Genomic DNA, 24,982 nt, shown 5'->3' on the forward strand with positions numbered 1-24,982 from the left:
TCAGTCGGACCAGCCCTAGGTCAGGCTCAGGACCACATCATCCAAGGCGCCCGATGCTGGGGAAGCTCAGCAGCCCAGCCACCCAGCACATGCGTGGTGCCACCACTAACAGGTGGGGGAGAACCAGGGGGCGGCCCCTGACCTCACTCTCAGCAGGCAGCTAGCAGGCTTCCGTCTGACACTGTCCAGCCAAGAAGCCTAGCTCTAGGAAGGCTCGCTCAGAGCCAGCAGCCTGGCGGTCCCCAGGGTCCCTAGCATTGTCTAACAGCTGCCTGCTTCCAAGGGAGCTCCTCCAGCCCCACCTCACGTGTGCACACCCCTCTCAGGGCCACAGCAGCCGCCACTACTGCTGGTGTGACCGGTCCCGGGGCTCTGAATCTTCAAGCCCAACTTTCATCTCCAATTGCCCACAAAGGTCAGGGGTGAGGGTCCAGCCAGGAGGCCAAGGTGGGGGAGCTAAGCTGCCCGACCACCTCCCCCTCCACCCTCCCCAGCCAGGGGCCCTGCTCCATCACCAGCTCCAGCCACCCCCGGCCAGGGCAGAGAGGCACCCCGGGCCAACAAGCACCATTCACTGCTGGGAGAGGAGGAGGCAGCTCCAAAGATGCCCTGCAGATTAGGAGGAAATCATGATTCTGGGCTCCTTTAATTTAAGACCTCAAAAGCCATCTGAGATAACAGAAAATGCAAGGATTTGTTTTCTCAGAAGTCACAGATGCCTGAGCTGGGGGAGTTGCGAGCCAGGGAACCCCAGGGCTCCCAGGGGAGTTGCTTACCTCACCCTCGCCCTCACTCTCTCTCTCTCTGTCGGTCTGCCCCGCAGCGGGCCTAGCAGGGTTACCTAGCAGGGTTACCTTAACCATGTGGTCCGGGAAGGTAGATGATCCCTTTTTAAGAGCAACACAGGAAGTTTGCTAAAGGCACAGAAATGATTTATTAATCTTTCAGCAAACATGCATCACAAACAAACAGAAAATAATTCTCATCCCCTGAAAAGCATGTGAAAGCAAGCTCAGCAACTGCGGCAGGCCCAAGGGACTCGGCACGTGGCTGGACTGGAGATCCGCTAAGGGGCATCGGGCCATGGGGAGTGTTAGCCTTTGGTTTCCATACTCCAGGGACTGAGCCAATCACTTGCAGAGTTACAGGGTCAGCTCCGACATCCCGCTTTCTGCCAGGCCTTGGTCAGAACCCCCCGTTTGGCAAGACAAGGAGAGCACCGAGAGCTAGTTAGTGGGAACAGCCCTGTCTGGGCTTGGTCTGGAAGTTTCCCACCATGCCCTACCCCCAGAAGCCTTGCTGGCATCCACCACTGCATTTTAACAGGCAGAAAATGCATCAGGCATGCTGGTGGGCCAGTTCACCTTTTATCATAGTGTCTTGGCAAACAGGTGAAACACATGGGAAAAGCCCACCCAGTGCTCTCAAAGCGAATGGAAGCCCCAAGACCTACAGCTCATCTCTTCTGGTTGACAAGGAACAAAAGGATGCAAGATTACCTGGTCAGGTAAGCATTCAAACAGGCTAGAAGAGGGAAGAGATCCTCAAGAAGCCTGGAGTGGGGCTGAACCTGCCTGAGGCTCTGTTCCCTGGTACACAGTGGGAGCCTCCCCAGGAGCTAAATATTTCTGAGTCAGTAATTCCTTCTGTGCTCCATTACCCATCACAGAGAAACCTTGCAGTGCAAGGGCCCACCCAGGGACTGAGTGGGAGGGGCAGAATCTACTCCATGCAAAAAAAAAAAAAAAAACAAGCTGGCAACCTGAGACCCAGGATGCAGCAGGAAGGCTCTAGTGATTCACCCCAACCCCCAGGGGGTCTGGCAGGGATCTGCCAACTCTGCGGTGGGTACCCCACTGTACCACCCATCCTCAGGCAGAGCTCCCGAGCAGGACAGTTGTGGGATTGCCTGCCACTGTCCAATCCCCAGTCCAGACCCCACTTGGTGCTCTTTCTGGGTCAGGACTAAAGCAGCTAAGGGAAAAGGCTCAGTTGAAGAGACGGTCTAGAGGGTTCATAGAGAATTAGGGTTTCAGGTTCGCTAAGCTTAAGGAAGAAAACCCTTTAGATTTCGGCTCTTGTGAAAGTACTCCTACCTCTGATTAGGTCTGAGGGGGCCTGTGGTCACTTGCTGAGGACAGGACTCAGGCCACAGTCCTCCAGGTCAGTCCTTTCTGTTCCGGAAGGGGCCGACCCTCCCCCTGAGCCCCAGTCAGAACCTGAGCGGTTTGGGGTGTGTGCATTCACTGGGTGCACACGTGCATGTGTGCACACCGACGTGCACCTGTGCATGTGTTCATGTTTGGGGAGGAGGGCTAAAGTCCCCGCTATGAATTTTATTTTCAGTGGTCTTTTCCTCCTCAATGGGGGCCATCCAGTAGGGCTTTCTGATAACCTCTCTTGGGTGTCCATGGCTGTCACTCACTGCTCAGGGGGCAGTCGCTCGTCTGGAGCCCCTGGGGAAAGAGCTGTTGACTGAGAGACGTCAGGCCGGACATGCAGAATCTGCCAGGCCGCCCAGCTAGAACTCAAAAAAGGCCACAGGCAAACACTCAACCACATGAGAAGCACTCTGCTGGCCACTGCTCTTTACTCCAAGCACCCGCTTAGAGCCTTATACCTATACACCTACTTTCCTCCAAGTGCCCTGAAGAACATTCCATTCATTCTTTCCTTCCTCTCTATAGCTAGAGACTAGGCTGGAAGGTTCTCCAAGAAGCCATCCCTGGTGAGGATGGGAGAGAGGGCCCCAGAACTTTCCATGTGGACTCCCCAGTCTTGCACAGCTCTGCGGCTGGTGGACACCGTGTCCTTTAAGTTCCCATTTTTCAGAACAACTTTCCCAAGGCTACACTGCTTACATTTCAAAAAATGAGAAACTGATCGGTATCCCTCTTGGGCTAAGCTGCCCTCACAGATCCCAAATTCCTGGGTGGCTATTGCGGGAAGTCCCTCAGATAAGTATCCAGCTCTTTGCTGAGAACCTAGGGGAGGTAGGTCCAGGTCTGGTGATGGGGAATGTCCCATCGCTCAGTGCCACTCTCTGGAAACAGCACTGTGAGTAAGGAGCCTTCCACTCCGAGGCAGGGTAACTGCCAGTGCTCAGGACCAAGGCCCGGCCGGCCTTGCTGACCTCAGGTGAGGGTCAGGCAGGGTCCTCTCTCCAGGGGGAATACTCATGAATTCATCTCTGGGAGCCTCAATTTCCTTATCTGCAAAATGGAGTAATGCAGGGTGGTCCTCACGTGTCACAGCCCATGCTCAACCTCAACGGTTATTTGAGCAACGTCACCCTTCCCCGACACTGCCCTGGAAGCCCCATGAGAATGGACGGGCCTGGGTGGAGTGAGCCTGAGCAAGTGGAGACAGTGGGAGCTGGGGGGCGGGGGTGGCAGGAAGGGGCGAGGGCACCTTGACACCTGGTGTGAACCTCCAGCCAGCCTCCAGCACATACTCACATACTGTTGCTTCTTATCGGACAGCAGTCTGGTCATCTCTTCCCTTTCCCTTTTAATTTCCTTTTCATCATAGGTAAATTCACGGACAGTGAACCTTCAAATGAACAAATCGGGGGTTTTCATTAAAAGACCTGCAGTTGGAGCAGAGACTCCCACCCCTACCCCCAAGTGGACACCAACGGACCCCAGAGAAGCCCACCAAGGCCAGTCCCTCACTTGTTTTCTCTGGCTTTGGTTTTGAAGTCATCAATCACTTTTCGAAACAGAGTCACTGTGAAGAGGCCGCCATCATTGTCCTCGGCAATCAGTCTATTGGAAAGAAACATTTGTTTGCTGGACCCATCAGAGGCCCCAAGCTTGGAACGGGATTCACCCCCAAGGGGAGCCTCCACGTCCCTGTCAGCCATCGTGGCCTCTGCTCAAACCATTATTTCCTAACTCCTGATTCTGTAGTCTTTCCTCCCTGCTTTTGCCCATCCTTTCCTGCCCCTTGCACTCAGCCCTGCAGGCTAAGTCCTTGGGGCATCCAGGTGGGCTAAACGTGGGGAGTGCAGAGACCTGGGTTTTAGCTCCAGCTCACCAAATAAATTTCGGTGAGCTCCCAGGGTCACTACCCCCGGGCTTCGGTCATCTTGCCTGTGTCATGGGGTGTCCCTGGCTCCGGCACGTGAGTTATAATGAAGCAGGGTGGATTTCCAGAGTTCTGTCATTCCATTTCCCTTTCAAGATAACAATAATCGAACCAGACAGAGCCTCCCTGGCACCCCTCAACCTGGGACCTCTGTGGTGGACAACATGTGACCTCTGTTATCACTGCAGCACGTGGACATCGTTGGGGCTAACCGTCTAAGGCCAAGAGACCTGAGACCTTGAAAGCAGGAGGCCTTGGGCATGGGCAGGTCTCCTGGCCAGGATCCCCCGCTACTTGGCGTCTAAAAGGCAGCATTTTGGGAGCAGCTAATTTCTCTGCTGGGTAGGCTTGCCTTCCAGGTCTCCCTCTTCCCCCTGCAAATGTGGCAGCCCCAGGCTCCATCCTCCAGCTTCTCTCTCTTGTGACTTCTGGCTGTGACATTCCTGTTCCCTGCACCCCTCAATTTAGCTCCTGATCGCTATCTCCTGTGGGGCAGCAACCCTGAGAAAGCAAGCTTGGGAGCAGGTGCCTCAAGGAAGAAGGCTTCAGGGACTGTGTGCGTGTGTGTGTCCCGAGGCAGATGGAGGCTCAAGGACAGCCCTGAGGCTCATTTTCAGAAACGTTTTCAATTACACACTATTTCAGACATATAGCAATGTACACAGAACAACCAATATGTAGGCATCAGCCACCCAGCTTAAGACTGAAAACAGTTTTCACAGAATTGAAACCCCAAAAGTACCCTTTCCCAACTGCAGTCCCCTCCTTGCCCCAACACCACTGCCCTGAGAGCAGAGGCTCTCATTCTCACACCCAACTCCATAATCCCCCAGCTCCCACGTATGCTTGTCATGCAGAATTGAGTTGTCTGAATGGCTTCGAACCCCAAGGAAGCCCGGCTTGCTTTTGCAGCTCACACAGTGGGATTCATCCCTGCTGGTGCTTGCATCATGCCTTTTCCCGACGGGATGATGTTCCATCGGGCGAAGGTAACACGACACATTTTATCCATCCTCGGCCTCATTTTCACAGCTCCCCCACCAGCTGCACCAGCTCTGACCCCAACAGGCCACATGCCTTCTTCCCCTGCTCGCCCATTCCAGGGCAGCCACCCAGGCCCCTGGGGTGTGGATAAGAGACAGACCCCACAGGCTGAGAATGCAGAGATGTGTGCCACAAGAACAGTGAGCACAGGCGCCGTGGGGCACCAAGGGGCCCCCTTGCCAGCCTGCAGGATCGGGAAAGGCTTCACAGGAGGGGAGAGACTTTAAAAAACAAGGGGATATATCTATCTTTATGCCAATACCATGCTGTTTTGAGATGGAAACAGCCAAAATGTCCATCAACAGAAGAATGGCTAAACAAACTGTGGTATATACATACGATGGAATATTATGCAGCTTTAAGACAAGATAAACTTATGAAGCATGTAATAACATGGATGGACCTAGAGAATATTATGCTGAGTGAGTCTAGCCAAAAACTAAAGGACAAATACTGTATGGTCCCACTGATGTGAACGGACATTCGAGAATAAACTCGAAATATGTCATTGGTAACAGAGTCCAGCAGGAGTTAGAAACAGGGTAAGACAATGGGTAACTGAAGCTGAAGGGATACAGACTGTGCAAAAGGACTAGATACAAAAACTCAAAAATGGACAGCACAGTAATACCTAATTGTAAAGTAATCATGTTAAAACACTGAATGAAGCTGCATCTGAGCTTTAGGGTTTTTTTTTTTTTTACTATTATTACTACTTTTATTTCTTTTCTCTATATTAACATTTTATATCTTTTTCTGTTGTGTTGCTAGTTCCTCTAAACCGATGCAAATGTACTAAGAAACGATGATCATGCATCTATGTGATGATGTTAAGAATTATTGAGTGCACATGTAGAATGGTATGATTTCTAAATGTTGTGTTAATTTCTTTTTTTTTCTTTCCGTTAATAAAAAAAAAACAAAAAAAACAAGGGGAGTTGGACATGTGGATGACTACGTGATGGCAAAGGAATTCCAGGTGGAGGAACTTGGGTGGGCAAAGAAATGGAGGCAAAGAGGGCAATAGCTCCAGGTACTGTTCAGTGGTTGGTTGTCTCATATTCCATGGAGACCCCAGAGCCCCCTCCCCACGCCCCATGAGGGAACTGGGTGAGTCCCACTTACTTGGTCGATCGAGGGACCACCATGTCCGAGAGGGACTCGTAGGTTTTCTGCCATTGTGCGTAGTTCGGCCTGTGAGGACACAGAACTGGTCCGTGATTTTCTCGGAAGAGGCGTATAGATATCCCGAGCACTTAGGAAGCTGCACACGCTTTACCTTTAAAGAGCAAGAACCACAGAAGGGCCCCAACATCCCAAGGCGCTGCCACGGCCACTGGGAACACCCTGCCCAGCCCTAGCTTGGCCCAGCCTAGCAGTGGGGTCCCAGGGCACCCACAGAAGCGCCTGTGTGAAGAGCTCCAGTGAAGGTACCTGTTTGGAAGCCTGAATGCTTGTGAGCTGCCTAATCCTGGCCTGGTGGGACCTCAGAAAGGTTCAATGGCCTCTCCACCACCTGACAGTGAGATCAGGAGCACACCTCACAGACTCTCGTGAGAATGAAATGAGAGCCGCCTGCAGTGCATCTGGCACATAGTAGGTGCTCATGAAATGGTTTCTTCTATCACTGCTCTTGCCACCAAGATGACCATCACTGCTACAGCTGGTACCACCGACAGGGGGCGTCAGGGGCCACGGCAGGGTTCCCTGGGATGAGGGCGCAGCGTGGAGGGGGAGGGTCCTTCCTGGCCCTGATCTCCACTGGGCAGCGCCAGTTTCCTTTCGTGATCACCCGACACGGGCTCAGACACCAAACACCCCACCCCTTCCTGGCTCACTTACTTGGGGACAATGACCAGGAGTGTGATAAGATACTCAGAATCCAACACAAAGTCTTCTTTGCTCACGATATCGCTCAGTGTCCGGGTGAAGAGGTTTCCCCTGAAACCCACATGAAACAAAGGAGGGCGGTGAGTGCAAAGGCAAATGGAGACCCCACGGGTGCACCTCCGGCGGCCCCACCCCCCACAGGCAGGGGGACAGGAACTGGGACGGCCCTGGGAAGGTTCCCTGCAGAGAGACAGCAGGAGCCTTGGAGAATGGAGTGGCGGAGTGTGGTGGCTCGGAGCTATGGACCCCACAAAAACATGTTCTTAAATGTAACCTGTTCCCATGGGTGTAAACTCTTGTAAATAGGACCTTTCCATGAGCTTGGGTGACATAAGGTGTGGCCCTGGTTGGATCTTAATCCTATTCCTGAAGGTCTTAGAGGGAAGGTCACAGAGAGAGAAAGCCACAGAGGGAGAAGCCTGGAGCTGAAAGTCAAGGGAACTGGAAAGAGAAGGGAGAAGCCAAGAGAGGCTGCCATGTGCCTTGCCATGTAGGGAGAAGCCCAGGACCAAGGGTCACAGGCAGTCAGCCCCAGAATGCCAGCCTCTGGAAGGAAAGCATTGCCTTGATGTTGCCTTCATTTGTACTTCTCCTGGTCTCAAAATCATGAGTCAGCGGGCCACAGTAGCTCAGCAGGCAGAGTTCTCGCCTGCCATGCCAGAGACATGGGCTCAATTCCCGGTGTCTGCCCATGCAAAAAAAAAAAAAAAAAAATTTCGACCAAAAGGGGGAAGAGCGAAATGAGACAAAATAGTCAGTGGCTGAGAGATTTCAAATGGAGTCAAGAGGTTATCCTGGAGGTTATTCTTATGCATTAAACAGATATCACCTTGTTAGTCAAGATGTAATGGAGAGGCTGGAGGGAACTGCCTGAAACTGTGGAGCTCTGCTCTGGTGGCCATGTTTCCTGAACATAATTGTACAATGATACAGCTGTCGCAGTGTGACTGTGTGGTTGTGAGAGCCTTGTGTCTGATGCTCCTTTCATCTACTTTATTGATGGACAAGTAAAACATATGGATTAAAAATAAATAAACAATAGGGGGAACAAATGTTAAAATAAATTTAGTAGATTGAAATGCTGGTGATCGGTGAGGGGAAGGGGTAAGAGGTATGGTATGTACGAATTTTTTTCTGTTTTCTTTTTATTGCTTTTTCTGAATTGATGCAGATGTTCTAAGAAATGGTCATGATGACAGTATGTGTTAAGATTATATAACAAGAACAGAATGATCATATGATAAGAATGTTTGTGTTTGTATGTGGTTATGTACCATAAATAAAAAATAAATAAATTAAAAAAAAAAGAAAGTGAGTGGTAAAGTGTATGGTATGTATGAATTTTTTTCTGTTGTTTCTTTATTTCTTTTTCTGAATTAATACAAATGTTCTAAGAAATGATCATGATGATGAATATGCAACTATGTGATGATATTGTGAATTACTGATTATATATGTAGAACAGAATGATCATATGTTAAGAATATTTATGTTTCTTTGTGGTCATATTTAAAAAAAAATTTTAATTAACAAAAAAATTAAAATAAAAAACAAACAGAAAAAAATGTGAGTCAATAAATCCTCATTATTTAAGCCAACCAATTGCATGGTGGTTGCTTGAGCAATGAGGAAACTACAACAGGGGGCCTGGGACACACTCATAATTGATTGTTCTTCCCTGGCGCCTGGGCTGTGTGGGTCCCTCCTGTCTCTGTTCTTGTTTCTGGTGGGCCAGAGACAGTACCTCCTCCCTTCCAGGGACCGGGGCTGGTAGGGCCTTAGGTATTATCACCCATTGCCCAAGGAGCTGCCGAACCCAACACCTCAGTGACCTGCTCTGCCCCTTTGCAAAGCCACCAGCTACTGGAAGTGGGCTGCAGGTAGTAGGTAGCTTAAGTTACTCCACTATCAACACGCGGCTGGCTCATGAAGCCACCTGGCCCGTCACTGGCAGAGATGGTCCCAGATAGAGCTATGTTTCACTTTACAGGCTTTTCAGGGCCAGTGCCAGGGAGACACTTACCTGAAATAGCTTTTCTAAATGCCCAGCGGATATCTAGTCTGCACGGAGGTCACACAAATACTCACACATGGATCGAGGCTGCAGTTCTGGGAAATGGGCCAGCGTGCAACTACTAAGACTGTAGTTAGGATCAGCATATAGACCATGACGATGTTTGCAAACAGGCTGTGGTTTTAGCCCACAATGCTTCTCTAGTAATAGATCTCACCCACTTGGCCTAAGTTTTAAAGGCAATGGTAAAATGCCTATAGAGACCTATAGAGACCCTTCAGCCCACAGAGGGAATCTGCATTGTTTTGTCCTCTCCCCTGCCCACGCCATCTCTAAACAGCTGTGAGTAAATCCCTTAGGATCCCTCACCATGGGCACATGGACAGATGCCCTCCTGTATGGCACTTGACATGTTACCCTTACTCTAGCAGGCCCCGGCTATCAGTTCATCTCTGTATCCCCAGGACTTGGCACAAAGCACACTTTCAATTGCTATTTGCTCAATAATTGAGTTCTACAAAAGCAGAAATTATACTGTATTTTTCTTTGTCTCTTTTGGGCCTAGTGTAAGGCCTGAGGACATAGGAAGTGCTTAATAAATGTTTATCAAAATAAAAGGAATAGAAGAGGGAGACAGAGATTATTTCACCCTTCCATGTATTCCCCCTCCTTTCCTCTGTGTAGGCACTCAATTAATTAATCAGTGTTTCTCTGAATAACTAAATGAACTTCTGGACTAGTGGAATTAATAGGTTGGAAAAGATGTTTGCCTAAGTCCCAACCAATTCTTAAGAAGTCTACAATTTGATGGTAAGATGGCAAGACAGCTCAGTAGACAAATGGTCCTGTAGCCGCCAACTCAATGCCTTGACCTATTCAAGCCAAGGTCACCAAGGTCACCATTTAGGGCTCTCTGCCCCTGATACCTACCTCCTCCCATCCTCCCCACTCCCCACAAGGGGGTTGGGTCAAGGAGGAGATGAAACTAGGCTTATCTCCAGTTAGTTCTGATCAAAGCAATGATGATAATTTCTAGACACAATGGATATTTTTTTCTTTGCATGAGCAGGCATCGAACCCGGGTTTCTGGCATGGCACGTGAAAACTCTGCCACTGCACCACCATTGTCCGCCCCAAAGTGGATTTTTTTCCCCACTAATATATTAGGTTTTCACCAGAAGACAGTCATCCCAGTGACCCTCAGAAGAGAGAAACAGAAATGGGGAGTCACCTCCCAGGAGCTTTCCATTAGCATCAGAGAGATGACTTTGAGAGTTCCCCTTATCCTCTTCTCTGGAGTATCTTCATCTCCATAGTCTGGGGAGATGGTGAGAATTACCCAAGTCAACCCCTCTCAGTTCAGGAGCACCCTCCAGCCTTATGGCCCTGGACAGAGGCCCTTCATGTGGGTGCAAACAGCACCAAAGCCCCTGAAGCTGCTGGCTCTGGGCTATAGATCCCACTGCTCCCAGCTGCCCCTCCCAGAGGGCTGGGGTCTATTGCCCACAGCCTCCTACTGCCCTGCACTGGACTCTCCGTGAAGCTAATTCAGGGGAGGACCTCGGAGGGGCCAGGTGCTGTGGGGTAAGCACAGGCTGTGGGGTAAAATGCAGCCTCCATGGTCTTCCCTTGGGACCACCGAGAAGGAGGTGCCATCATACCCTTCTTGGGCCTTTTCTCTTTTGTGGGCTCCGGGTCCTCCTCTCCCAGCACATGGCTCTTGGTGAGGCAGGTATGGCTCTGTCTGTCTGACTCACTGTCTCTCATACAGATACAGACCTCCCATCACCAAGTGATTTGCATGGTAAGTGCATAAGCCCCTGCCAGGACCGGGCGACGGCCCAGCCTGGAGGCCCCGTGCAGTGAGGAAACATTGGGTACTCACATCGATCTCTTCTCCAGGTTCTCCAGGTTTGTTTTCAGAGTGTTGTAGGCGGCTGTTCGGGATTTCAGGTCAGTCTCGATTTGTGCCAGTTGCTGTTCGTGAAAGCAAAAGACCCTGGTGATCCTGGGTATCTAAGAAGTCGGAAGAACTTTTCAAAACAGCCACAAACTGGCTCATGGTCCTTTTAAGAAAAACAGCAAATCCTTCTCATTTGCCCAGGGCTGGCTTCCACCTTTCTCCTCTGCTCTCACAGACATTCCGTGGGCTGGCCCTGCCAGGGGAGCCAGGCAGGGAGGGGAGCAATAGCCCCACTTTACAGATACGGAGGCTCTGAGTTGTCAATGGCATATCTAGGGGCACTGGATGAGCCAAATCTTCTCCCAATTAACCCACCCCAGCCTGTCAGAGCAGGCCACGGCCCCCCAGACCTACCCTCTCACGCTCTTCCGGAACCCGCAACCCTCGTTTCCCAGCTCTGGGAATCACCCTGACCGAGATCTCATAGGTACCCACTCTAGGGGGGCCAGGCCCCGCGGCCGCTCTTCCTGGGCTGCAGAGGTTAGGAAGGCTCCTTTCCACAGAGTCAGACCACCACCACGTTCTAGAGCTCCAGGGCTTTGGGAGAAAGTCCCAGGTCCCTCTCCTGTAGGTAGGCAGAGGCACGGCGGTGGCGTTGAAAGATTGGGACGTAAGGCAAGCCTGGCTTCCAAGCCCAGCTCTTCTGCCCGCCTGTTGACTGGCCTCAGATTCCCCCATTTGCCAAACAGGGCTGACGACACCCTCCCCGGGGTGTGCAGGGAGGTTTAGCAAAAGTGAAAAATGCCTATCAGGTCCCAACTCATGGGAAGCCCTCCCAAAATGACAGCTGGTTAAAACACCATCGTAAAGGAGTGCTATGAGGTCAGTGAAACCAGCAATTCAATGCCACTGCCGTTTGACGAGGCTCTGTTACAGGTTGGGTATCGCTGGCCATTTAAAGAAAAACCAGTAGCCCCTGTCGCTCAGGAGTTCACTTTTTTTTTTTTTAACAAGTGGTTATAGAACAGATTTTAAAATTTGGTATGGGTTATAGTTCACAATTTCAGGGTTTTCCTTCTAGCTGCTCCAAGACACTGGAGACTAAAAGAAATATCAATATAATAATTCAGCAGTCATACTCATTTGTTAAATCCTGTCTTCTCTGTTATAACTCCTCCTTCCCCTCTGATCCTTCTCCAATCTTTAGGGGTATTTCAGCTATGCCCATTCTAACGTCTTCACGTTGAAAAAAGTGTTGACAATATGGGAGAGGGGGATGGAACTAGTCGACGTTCTTGGAGAGGCTGGCCTCTCTGGGTTTCAGGACTTAACTGGCCTAGGAAAAGTCTGGAGGTTAAGGAGTTCACACTTAAAAAGCAGAATTCATTAGTAAAGAATTGGCTGAAAAAAGTATGGTCCAGAAAACTGTGCAGCCATTAAAATGAGTGAGGGAGACTTCTATAGGCTGACGCACAGCGGCGGGCAAGAGAGCAGTGTTCACTTCTCTTCCCAACTCTCTCTTTTCAACCTCTTCTTCAGCGTCACCTTGTTGGTAGCTTGAAATCAGCCATGGTGCGAGTATTTTCACCAAAGAAATCAACAAATAAAAAAATCAGGGCCATTGTTTTGTTTGTTTGGGAAAACTGGTCTACCGACACAACTTGCTGATAGGGGAATAGTTCAATAATGAGTAGTTTGAAGATCCTCTTCAAACTTTTAAACACTGGTTATTTCCAAGAACAGTAAAGGAGAGGAAGTGGGTTGATCACAGGAGTCTTTTAACAATTTTATCTTTACATTCTAATGAAAATGCTTGATTCTTAAATAAGATTTATAGTACTTATAATTTTTGTTAACATTTTCCTTTGAAATGGTTATGGATCACGGGTAGTTGTGAAAATAGTACAAAGGGATCCCATGCACCCTTCTCCCAGTTTCCTCTACTGGTAACATCTTGTACCCTGCACCCAGTGATAGAATAAACTCAGAGCCAGGAAACTGACATGGACACAATCTACAGATCTTAACCTTTAAGATTTATATATGTTTTTTTTAAAAAAGGGAAAACAACAAAGAGCACTGCATGGTCCTCATTTTTCTGATTTCACCACACCAGTGAAAAACTGCAGGGGGTTGTTTGCAAACCAGTGAAACAGAGAAGGAACTAGAGCTTTGGAACCACTTAGGTTCCAAATGGTTTAAATGCTAGTCTTAACTTTCCCCCTCTAGAGTGAGCTCCTCGAGAGCAGAGATTGTCTCGCTCAGCTCTAATCCCCAGCAGAGGCCCCAGCACCTGAGCAATGCTTAGAAACCGATTTCGGGGACAAGGGGCAGATGGCCATCCTGGCTGGAACTGGGCTGTGAGCACGTGCCTTGGAGTGCCTTGCAGGAGGGCTGGCCCCGGCTATCTTCATTAGGCCCACAGATTCAACATCTGTTCCCAGAGTGCTGTGGGAATCATCAGAGCTTTCCACCCAACGTTTCCTGCCCTTGCCATCCACCGCCCAAGGTGGTCTTGCGCTTCCCACCCTGTGAAGTGAAGCCAGGGTGCTGGCAGAACCCTGGGAGTACCTGGGTGCACTCCTCCCCTCCCACGGCAGCAGCCGCAGAGGGCGTCTGGGGTGATGGGAACCCCCACCAGCCAGTGGCCCCGCCCATCCCTGGGGGACGGGAGCGTGGCTGAGAAAGAAACCCTGTGCCTGGGAGCTGGTGAGATGGCTCGGCGGAGCCTGCAGCACTGCCTTGCCTAAGTGCAGCTGTGAGCGGTCTCAGGCAATGTGCCAGGGACGTCACTGTGGGACGTGTTGCCAAGTACAGGGCCGGGTGGGCGTCCGGGATGAGTCAGAGCACACTGGGGAGCGAGGCCCAGCACCTGCAGGACAGCGCCCCTCCCTGCCCACACAAACACCATCCTCTTCCCCTGAGGGCGCCAGGTGGAGCTCCCGTTCCCAGCTCAGCCCAGCTCGGCAGCGGCACCCTGCCTGAAGAACCCCAGGCCTCCAACTCCTCCTTTGCTAACGGGTATCATCCCTGCTCAGCCCACTGCTCTGGGTCGTTTTGAGAATTCGAGGACCGAAATCCTGAATATACTTTGCACACTGTAGGCTCTGTAGGAACAGGGCGCCCCTCCCAGGCTATGTAGAAAAGGCTACCAAAGTCCATGGTACAGCGACTTGGATGGCACCCTGCCTTACCTTGCACGTGAAGGGGCTTCCTTCCTCCAAGCATTGACTAGGATGCCTCCAGCTAACAGAGTTAGACCTCCCATTGGGGGAGCAGGGACAGGTCAGGGGTCTTACACAAGGGTTTGGAGTGCAGGCAGCACATCACCCCTGGAGCCTCTGCCCACCCTGGGTGGCGCCAGCCCAGGGCTTCTGAGGCGGCAGTGCAATGAGCACAGCACAACCCTCGGCTTTGGTCCACACACTCACCCCCAGAGACCTGCATTTCAAACCCTGTTATTCTACTTCAATAGCTGTGTATCTTGGGACTTGTCCCTTAACCTCTCTGAGCCCGCTTCTTCATCTGAAAATGGAAGAAAAGGATACATGCCTCACAGGTTTGATGGAAGACTTAAAAAAAAGTATAAGGGTTCATCATGGTTCTAGGCACGTGGTGGGTGCTACCAGAATTGGTACCATCCTCCTCCTCTCTGTTTTTGTGCCAAACTCATCCCTGGATAAAGTGGATTAAAGAGAATCCAGGTGCTCTTTCCTGCTGAGCTCCTTCCTTTGCCTCTGCTTTCCCCACACTCAGACAACACCCCGACCCTTACCACTGGGTTCAGGCCTCCCGGGGACAGCCTCGCTGGTAAGTACTTTCCTTCCTGGGTGGACCTAGAAAATCCCACTGGCACCCTTGACTGGTTCCAGTTAAGCGGTGGAGGTTGTACTACCCTTTCCTAGAAGCCAGGGCTGGTGGAGACCACTGGGCAGCCCCTCCTAGAAGGGCCTTCCAGAATCACTGCCTTGATTGTCCCAGGAGGAGCCTCTGGGATGTAAACTGTGGCCTGAGGAGCTCCACCCAGATTCCCCCAGCCTTCCAGACCCATCCTCGTTCCTGGACAGAACAGGTCAGGCATCAGCTGGCTCTCAAGAGACAAGCAGAAGCTGCCCAGGGACGGTCTGAGAGGCCCATCTCCTTCACGCTGACCCACCCAGCCAACCTCAGCATGGCTCGATTTCTCGGACACCAGTAGAGAACAGAAGGCTTTGTCCCTGGCACAGGCTGGGGTTCTGTCCCTTTGACGGGGGTTCATGAAGGAAAAGCTGTAAGTCACCAATTACCAATACAGCAGGATGGCTGGGGCACCACCTGCTGACCCCACTACTGTAAAGTCAAACCCCTGGGGGGAGGGGGTACGAGTAGGTACCTAAGTAGCTTCCATGTGCCAGAAGAGGCTCCCAGCCAAACTCTCTGCTAAAGCCAACAGCCTTTGTCATATAAATAATCACCATGGGAAGGGGTGGGGTTCTTAAGAGTAGATTAGTTGTAGGGCCCAGCTTCTCTATCAGGGAACTGTTAAATAAAAGAAAGGAGGTGGCCGGGAGGTACTGAACGGGCACAAGGAGTCTGGTTCAGAACACTTGTGGCTCAGAGAGCCTTGGAGGGTAGCCTGTAAAACCACAGCTGCCCCTTCCAGATCAACAGGGCAAGAGAGAGGTTTGTGGGTGTGTTGGGAATCGTTTTATAGTTCCCAGGGCTGCACTGGAAGCTCTGAGTAGGGGAGGTTCCCAAACAAGGTCCCTGGCCCTCTCCAGGGCAGGGAAGGAAGCCACACCTCAAAAGTCCTGAAGGCCCCATGGGGACTGGTGGGGTGCAGAGGGTAAAGGGGCCAGAGATAAGGAGGCTGCGTGGCCTGCCGGGACCATTTCAAGAGGTCCACTCCTCTCTGCTTTTCCACAGTCCAAAACCTTCTCCAATGATCAGATACCCCGGGTCACAGAAGTTTAACCTCCCCCCAGGGACTGGCCTTCCCTTACCTTTGCCAGCGTGTCCACCACCATCACCAGCGGCTGCTTGGCTGGATATTTGGCCATGTCCCATTCGAAGTGGGTCACGAAGGATGTTAAGTCAACTGGAAGAATGCAAACACATTTCACCAAGTAAGCGGAACTTGCCACTCCTCATAACACCAACGCCGCTAGATTGCAAGCACCATGTCACCACTTACACCAAGGAAGCAATTAATATAAAACTGGTGGACAGATTCTAGGGGCTCTGGGAAATTGAACACTCCTTGTGGGAGCCAAGCATGCTGAGCAGGCTGGCACTCAGCCAGAACTGACAGCAGCACCCTAAAACCCCTCTGAAAAATACACATCACGGGGAGGAACGCTGCGACAGATGCACTTCTGCACCCAAAACATTCCCTTAGCTGGCTACCACCCTAGAGAACTGCTATTTGGGAGATGCTGCTTTCCCAAGAGATGGAAACCAAACTGGAGGCTCTCACAGGAGTGCAGCATGCTAGTTTTCCTTCTCCAGGTGCCCTGGCCAGGCTCCCCTGTTTGGCCTTTAGTCTGTCTCCAGGTCCTTCAAAGGCACAGCAGAGAGGAGGAAGGCAACCCTACAATAGCGGATAGATTTTTAAGACCCACCGGGTACCACTGGGTTTCTCCCTTCCTCCTGAGCCCAAGCCCTGGACTGAAGGTGATTTCAGCACACATTGTCTATTTCAGAGGAGGTATTTCCAACATTAACAAAATAATGAAGTTCATGAACATGGTTTTTACTGCCTGGCATGAATGCTCTTTGTCAGTGTATGTTCTTTATATGAAAGTGTGTGAGTGAATAGAAGAAATCGTTGTCTTCACAGCAAAATTCTTTTTTTCCTCTACTCTCTCCTCAAAAACAAAAACGCCTCAGGGTGTTTTGGGTTCAATCTAGCCTACTTTGGGGTGAAGAGGTGCCTGGAGTTGCAGTTAGACAGACAAGAAACTGGAAGCCCCTTAGGTGGTCTCACATCCCCTGGACCTTGAACAAGTGCGACGCTAACCCTCTTTGAACCTATTTCTTCCCCTGGGAAATGGGGACGCGAGAATGGGCAGATGCATGCCTCATGGGCCAGCTCTCTTCAGATTAGTTCTACAAACATTTAAAGGGCACTAACTGCAGACCAGCTGCTGGCAACCCCTCTAGGAGGTTCTCTCTCTCTCTGATAAGTCCTGTCTTGCGGTAAAGAGGAAACTGGGTGTCTGTTCAGGGCTACCGTGCCCCTAGAATTCCTTCAGCTCGAGCAAGAGTGGCCTTCCTACGTTGGATTTCTCAGTCCAGGTCATACGCACACCTGTACTTCCCAGTACAACTGCAAGCCTGTGGAAAAACAGATCACCTCAACATTCCAAAACCTTTCCTGAATCTCTTCTTTCTACCCTGCTGGGGATCCATAAAAGAGCAGATGCCGCACGCATGCGCACATGCACACCACCCTCCCCGGCTAATTTCTAGGCACTCACTATTTATGGGAGAGACAAATAGACAATACATGGACATGGCAATGAGCTATAAAACAGAAGGAGGCCACGGGATGATGAGCATTAGCACTTAGCTCCACGTCAGAGGACACGATGGGCTTTGTACAGAGGAGTTTCCCACACGGGCTGAGGAAAGGGGGTGTTACAAAGGTGTAGGTAAGGAGGACCGGAGGATACGGCACGGCCAGGGCATGACACATCCCTGGGCATAGCCAGATGGTGGCAGGGAGTATGGATGGAGGCGAACCCAAGGGGAGGGTCGTGGGGGGCCATGTGTGGTCTGGAGGGATCTGGACTTCCTCCTGTGGCAACAACAACAGCAAACGATCCCCTGTCATGTGCCAAGCTTTGGGCACATGTCACCTCCAACTGTGACAGCAGCGATGCCAGGTGTCACCAAGCCTCCAAGAGGTTGAGCAACCAGCCCCAGCAGAAGCACGTTGGGAACATTGTGTATTAGAGGATTTCCCCGCAGGCTGGGGTGAAGGACAGCTTCGAGGGAGAGAAGCCCATCGAGAACATGTGGTTAGACTGCAGGAGAGAGAAGGCAAAGCTGGGCGAAGCCGTGGGAGGAGAGAAGAGAGGACAGGCTGGGCGGGATGGAGGATTAATCATGCGTGGGCATGAAGGAGTCCAGGGTGACACCCAGATTCCGAGGTTGGGTGACTGGGTGGAGGGAGGGGGATTCCCCACAGGAGGTGGGGGCATGGGAGGGGGACAGAGGAGACAAGAGATGAGTTCAGTTTGGGACAAGGTCAAGCTTGATATGTGGACAGATAAGTCCCCAAGAAGCCACTGGGAACAAGATGGGATGCAAAAGAGGGAACTGCCTGGTGACACTAGTCACCAGGAAGTGTCTTGAAATGGTAATGATGATGATGATGGTCACCAGAACAGCTGACACTGCCCTTGGGCCTTTTATTCGAAACACTTGACACAAATTATTTCATCAGATTTACTCTTCAACCTACTAAATACTATTACCATCCCGACTTAATGGAGGCTGGCACAGTGCAGTCCCAGGACCCACGCCGAGAGGAGCAGATGCGTCCCATGCACCCAGCACACAGCAGTGGGCTGCATGGGCTTTCTCAGCACATTCACAAATCAAGGCACAGCTAGACCATGGGGTTCAAAGGGACACTCACTCCTCGACCTTCACCTACGCAAGAACATTATTCAGACACTTTCAAGGCTGCCTGCACTTAGCAGAGGTCCCTGGAAGAACGGGTTTAATATATTTATAACATTGGAATTCACATATCAGATCCTGGCCCGCTGACAAGGGTGCCTCTGAGTGCCAGATGGGGAAATGACGTGGTAGAAAGGAGTAAGGTGTGGGGAGAGGACTGAACTAGAGGGCTGGGTGACAGCAGGGGCGTGCGGTTGGAGGTGGTCCTCACGGACCAGGAACCACCTGCAGGGGAGCTCAGATTTCAGTGGCCCCACCCTGGGCCAGGCATTGGGCCAATGTTACCTCCTGTTGTGAGCACATGCCCGTGTCCCACAGGTGAGCAAAGCAGCCCTCAGGAGGCTGAGGAAACAAACCCAGGGCAGGAGCTGTCGAGCCACATGTGCATTTTAGGATATTTCCCCATTGTGTCTCCATCACCATCAGTACCCAGGGGCAGACCTGTAGCCACACCACATCATCCTCAATGTCTCACTCTCTCCACACTCTGTTATTTCATCCTTCAACACTAGGGACAGGGACCAACTGCTACCGAAAGCTGGCCCTGACCGTCTCATCCCCCTGCCACCCTGAGCACACGGGTGCTTGCCGCCACCACTGAACCAAGTGCCCCTTAACGATCACCACAGATTCCCTGGCTCTTCTTTCACCTACTTCCAGGCTCCTCGACAGCAGGTATTAGAACTGGCTGCAATGTATGCCCAGAGCCCAGCATAGGGCAAGAGGTCCTGTAAACAGGCTTAGAGCATGGACAGAAATTCAAATAACCATGCTCATTGCATGAACCCTGTGCCAGTTGGAATCTGTGGTGGACCCCAGAAAAGCCACGTCCTTTAATCTTCATTCAGTATTGCTGGGTGGGAGCATTTTGATTGTTTCCAAGGAGATGCAACCCACACAATTATAGGTGGTAACTTAGATGATTAGATGATTTCCATGGAGGTGTGTCTCCACCCATTGAAGGTAGAATTGCTTACTGGAATCCTTTAAGAGAGGAAACATTTTAGAGAGAGTCCCTTTTTTGGTAGAGCCACAAGAAAGCCAGCAGACACCACCATTTTCACCATGCACCCTTCCAGCTGAGAGAGAAATGTTGAACGTCATCGGCCTTCTTGAACCAAGATATCTTTCCCCGGATGCCTTAGATTGGACATTTCTATAGACTTGTTTTAATTGGGACATTTTCTCAGTCATAGAACTATAAACTAGCAACTTATTAAATTCCCCATTTTAAAAGCCATTTTGTTTCTGGTCTATTGCATTACAGCAGGCAGCAAACTAGAACAACCCCCTACAATTGAGGGTGCTAAGGAAAGAAAAATTTCAGACCAACCACTCGTCTATATGTTTTTTTCAAATTCTAAGACATGTAAGGCACTTAGACAAAAAAGTGCCCTTGAAGAACTTTGCCCTTGAAGAACTTTGCCCTTGAAGAACTCCTGGGGTCCCTGTAAGTCTCGGCCCCTCTCCTTATATTGGTTGCCCAGGTGCTCCCAGGAGCTCTGCCTGTACCTCCAGCACAGCAGGGAATGCCCCACGAGTTAGCCCCAAACTGCCTTGTGAGCTCCTCAAGGGCAAAGCCAGTGTGTCAACCATTTCTATATCCTCAGCACCTGCCCAGTACTTGGTACTGAGCAGATGCTCAGAAATGACCGGTGACTGAATGAATGGAAGGGTGTTAGATGAAGGCTGCCGTGAAGAAGCAAAGTGAAACCTCTTGTTCAAAACTGATCTCCTCCTCCCTGAACACCAGCTCCAACTCCAGAGACTGACCCTCGCCCCAAGTTAGGCGTCCCATGGCAGCCTTTCTTTATTCAGTCACATCCAGGGACAGTCCTCTGCACCCCCACCCTCACCCCCCACTCCAACCAAGGCCTGCCTGACAGCTGACCCTCTGTCTGCTCAGGAAAGAGCAGGCCTTTCCTCCTTTCCCCTGGCCCAGGCCAGGGCAGGGAAGCTAGTCCTTGGAGGGAGCACATGGAGCCTGCAGGAAGGCTAGGGGCTCCATTGGAACACGCCAAGCACTGGCTGGGGTGCCTCGAGCAACAGTGGTCCCTGAGAACCCAAACATGGCCTTTCCGGTGGGCAGACAAATGACCTGTGAGGGCAATGGCCAGGCCCTGCATGCCAGGAGACCAGACAGGGCTTTGGGGGTGTTTACATCCCCTGGGTACCTTCTAAGTCCTAGGCCGGGCAAGCACATGTCTGCTCAGCTCTTGCTGTGATCAGACGTGATCATCTGTCAGTGCTCTAAGATCAGCTGGAGACTGGAGAGCAAAGACAAAAGTGCCCAATGCAAGGGAAGAGCCTAAATAGTAACCATTACTAGCTCCATCTACAGGAGAGAAAGCTGAGACCCAGGAGGTGATTTGCTAAAGCCACACAGCAGCCAAAGCAGCAGAACCAGGACAGGGACTCTGGTCTGAGGGAGCCCCAGTGCTCCTGGCTCACCATGGCCACAGGTGCCCTCCTGCAAGGCCTGTGGGGGAGAGCCAACCCAGTGGCTCTAAGATGCTAATGGGCATGACGAAGGCTCAGGAGTTCACAGTCCTGCTGTTCTGGACCATGGCGTGGGGCTTGTTCACAGAATATGCTCTGGAAACTCTGGTCTTGGAAGCCACTGGGACCCGACTCACAGGGAGACTGGAGATAATGAAACACGTTACCCAAATATAGCTCAATTTATTCCTCTGGGGAAGATAGGCAGCTGTCTCTCAGAATTGGACACAACTCAAAGATAATATCTAACTGTAGGGAGTACTGATTTTTTAGTAGGGCATAAATACTATGATCCCTATTTTAACATAAACCTGAATTCTCCCACCTGCAAGGCCAGTTTGTATGTGGAACAGTAGCTCTCTGCCCTAAGTCAGACCTTCACTCCAGGGCCCTAAGGCTTCCCTGCTGGGAAGGAAGATCAGTTGATCAACTCAACAAAATTATTTTTTATTTGCATCAGAAAGAAACCTCAGTGTGCCACACAGATTGCATTTGGGGAGGCCTTTTGATCACTTCTCATATATAGATCTGCATTCACCCTAAAACAATTTGCCATCTTTTAATTCCACCAGTTTGCGAAGGTTGGAGAAACCCAAAGAGAAAGTTGGAGAAACCTAAAGCAAACGTCTCCTTCTAGCAATTAAACCAGGAACGGCCACTTGAAAGCAGGGACTCCCCCAGGAGCCATGAAGAAAGTTTCCTTGTATAAGTGACTGTTACAAATGCCATGCAAAGCTCATAAGCCCTCCAAGAGCAGGTGGGCAGGGCATGTGGACAGGATCAAGGAGAGGGGCACAACACAAGCAAAAAGGCCCAGGGGTTCACTGGAATGCTGCAGAGTCAATGAGTTCCCAGATTCCAGGCAGCATGCAGTGCTTGCCCAGGGCAGGCAGGGGTGACCCGAGCAATACGGGGAGAGGAATAAAACAGTCGCTATCTGAGTCATATGGATATCGTGACCAAGCTACGAGGTTGTTACTTGAGAATCCGTCGTAACCTGATCACTGTACCCCTACAACCAGACGGAGATTCCACCTTCCCGGGGGCATGAGAGCATCACACTGAGCACAAGCACAGCAAACAGTGCATAACCTACTCTTTAAACATTTCATTTTTTCTTTCAGACCTGCAATATAATAAGGCGGAGTTATTAAATCACATGAACACACAAAGAGATATGAACAGTCCCATTTATCAATTTAAACAAGCGCATAAAACACTTTTCATGTTTTCAGGAGGGTATAAAAAATGAATGTCTACATAACAACAGACAGAAATGTTAAACATATACTATACATGGGCTCATTTTTCAATATACGTCCATGCATATAGTCACACAAGGTTTACTTCTATAAATACTGAACAACTAATTCTAAAGTTTCAGCAAAGATTTTGTCTTGCGCAGTTTGAGTGCACTCAAATTGTACACACATGATTAATGGAATCTAAAGCCTTCGGAATGCACAGGGGAGATCAATTTCAAAGGTAAATGGCTACACAAAGAAGTTTTGGTCCAGCCTCATGTCACCTATTTATTGGACAGAAATTTAAGACTCATTTTAGGTATCCCTCAGCATGTGAAAGCTCTCTTCACATCTCGTTTTGGGAAAAGTATAAATCTGTCTCAGTGCATCTCCCATCAGATAGGGGCACGGAATCTTCCATGCAGGGAAGAGCAGAGGCTGATGGAGGAGGGGAGTCCAAACGAGAGGTTGGCTTAGACCCCGCTGGACCTGCTTTCATTTCAAATTTCATTGAAAAGTTCAGCAACAGGATAGGAAAAGCCAATTGTCTTAGCAATCACACGGGAGGGCTACAAACTTGTGAAGGGGATTGTCCACTGCCCAAAGCAGTACCACTGAGCTAAAATCAGGGTGTACAGCCTCCTTTTTTTTTGGCATGGGTAGGAACCAGGAATCGAACCCAGGTCTCCAGCATGGCAGGCAAGAGCTCTGCCTGCTGAGCCACCATGGCCCACCCTGCAGCCTCCCTCTGACATGCCACTTCAGGGCCTCCACAGAGGCCCCTGACCTCCCCCTGATTCCTAACTGGCCACAGGGAGGCCTACAGAAGGTCTAAAATGGGCTGGGAGGGCACTTAAAATAAGGACCCTTCCATTCACCTACCTCCACTGGCCAGAAGGTTCTCCTGAACCTTTCCCTTGGCGTCTTCCATTACTTCTACCACGCTCTGAGCCATTCTCTTTATGAGGCTGCAGTGAAAGAAGAAAAAACAACTGGTTAAGAGTAGGAAAATACCGTAAGAACATTCTCATTCACTACTGGCAAGAAAATGAACCGGTGCAGCCCTTTGGGGAAATAATTTGGCAATACGTATGAAGAGACTTTAAAAATGTTAATAGCCCTTTGAACCAGTAATTCCACTTCTGGGAAACTATCTTAAGGAAACAGTGCAAACAGAAAACACTTTCTGAATAAAAAGAGGTTCTTTGCAGCACTGTTGCTAACAGGGAAAAACTGGAAACAACTAAAAAGCCCAACAATAGGGAATTGTTTAAGCAAGTGATCATACATCCAGCTGAGGGGTTATTAAATGGCCATTGAAAATGAGGTTTACAAAGAATTTCTAATACCACATAATAAGGCATGTATTATAACGTTACATGGAAAAACCCAAGACATGAGATTATACATACAGTATGGCTGCAACTTTTGAAAAAAATTCCTTTTATATTATAATCCATTATTGCTTCTATAATTGGAAAATAAAACTTGGAGCCTTCACACTGAAGTTTCCAGAAAATATGAAAAAGTAAAGTATGGGATTTGGAGGCAGAAGGGTTCAAATTCCATGTGACTCTGCCAGTTACTAAATGTATGAACATGGCCAAATTTATTTCATTTCTTTGAGTCTCAAAAAGAGAATTACACCCATTTTTCAGGTTACTGCTATTATCAGTATACCTAAGCAGGCCTCCAGTATCTAGTAGCAAAGACGGTCTGCTCTAGGAGGCTGATAGCCAGTTGGAAAAGATAGCTAAGCAGGAGCAAAGAGCAGATATGCTGATGATTCAAATCCTTGCTGGGGCCATGTCTTCACACTTTCCCAGGCTCCCTTAGGGAAGGAAGGTGGTGTTTGCAGGGAGGATACTGAGGTCATTTAATTGCAAATGTAGCACAAAGTTCTTCCTTGTCTACTGCAGGCATCTAGCACTGGCTGTGTGGGCCCCTCAGCAGCATGGAGCCCAGGACACTTGGACCTAACAGAGGAAACTGAGGCAGGAGAGAAGACTGGAAGCTCCTTGAGAAAAGAAGGAGGGCAGGAGGGAAGGAAATGACTTGTTCTCCTGACCATCAAAGCAATATGTGCTCAAGATTGGAAACTGAAGACTGCAACTATGAACTAGTTAACACAGAACGTATAATCATAGCACCCCACCCAAGACAAAACACATTCTTGGCATTTGGGCATTACTTCCAAAAGGGCTTACCACTTCTGAGTTTATGTGAGTTGAAATCTTCTTTAGATAGCAGCTAACATTTAGTGGAGTCTTCCAAATGTGAAGCATTCTATAATCACTGTCTCATTTAATCCTCGCCTAAATCCCTGAAAGGTAGTTTCAGCCCATTTTACAGATGCAGGAACTGAGTCCCAGAGAAGTAATCTGCTCCCAATCATCCAGTTTGTATGTGGACTCCAAAGCCTAGGCTTTAGACTGCTGTTTTCACAGTCACTATGGCCTGCCCTGGGTTTAAATTTCCACAAAGTTGTTCGCATTTCTGAGTAGTAGTTCTACCTCATACTAAGTAAAACCTTAGGCAAATTACCTAACTGGTCTCAATCACAGTTTCCTGGGCTGTAAACGGGGGATGTCATTTGTTTCATAGGGTTTTTTGGCGGAGTTTGGTGCAGTA

The 24,982-nt window shown here is 49.9% G+C and overlaps 1 protein-coding gene across 5 annotated transcripts in view; it reads right to left on the bottom strand.

Annotated features, from left to right (window-relative positions):
• The window catches only part of ATP6V1C2 (ATPase H+ transporting V1 subunit C2), a 62,110-nt gene that overhangs the window by 5,855 nt on the left and 31,273 nt on the right, over nt 1-24,982 (bottom strand). The window contains exons 4-12 of one of the 5 annotated variants that reach the window (XM_077153188.1): nt 23,234-23,319; nt 22,204-22,233; nt 15,923-16,017; nt 10,923-11,014; nt 6,976-7,074; nt 6,259-6,327; nt 3,675-3,767; nt 3,459-3,552; nt 855-914 (exon numbers count right to left, since the gene is read on the bottom strand). In XM_077153188.1, the coding sequence (XP_077009303.1) occupies nt 855-914; nt 3,459-3,552; nt 3,675-3,767; nt 6,259-6,327; nt 6,976-7,074; nt 10,923-11,014; nt 15,923-16,017; nt 22,204-22,233; nt 23,234-23,319 (718 nt within the window). Of the gene's footprint in view, nt 1-776; nt 915-3,458; nt 3,553-3,674; nt 3,768-6,258; nt 6,328-6,975; nt 7,075-10,922; nt 11,015-15,922; nt 16,018-22,203; nt 22,234-23,233; nt 23,320-24,982 lie in introns of all 5 variants that reach the window. The other 4 variants (XM_077153186.1, XM_077153187.1, XM_077153189.1 and 1 more) reach the window with 4 other exon arrangements.

The sequence above is a fragment of the Tamandua tetradactyla genome, chromosome 3 (assembly GCF_023851605.1).
Source record: "Tamandua tetradactyla isolate mTamTet1 chromosome 3, mTamTet1.pri, whole genome shotgun sequence".
Classification (NCBI taxonomy): domain Eukaryota; kingdom Metazoa; phylum Chordata; class Mammalia; order Pilosa; family Myrmecophagidae; genus Tamandua; species Tamandua tetradactyla.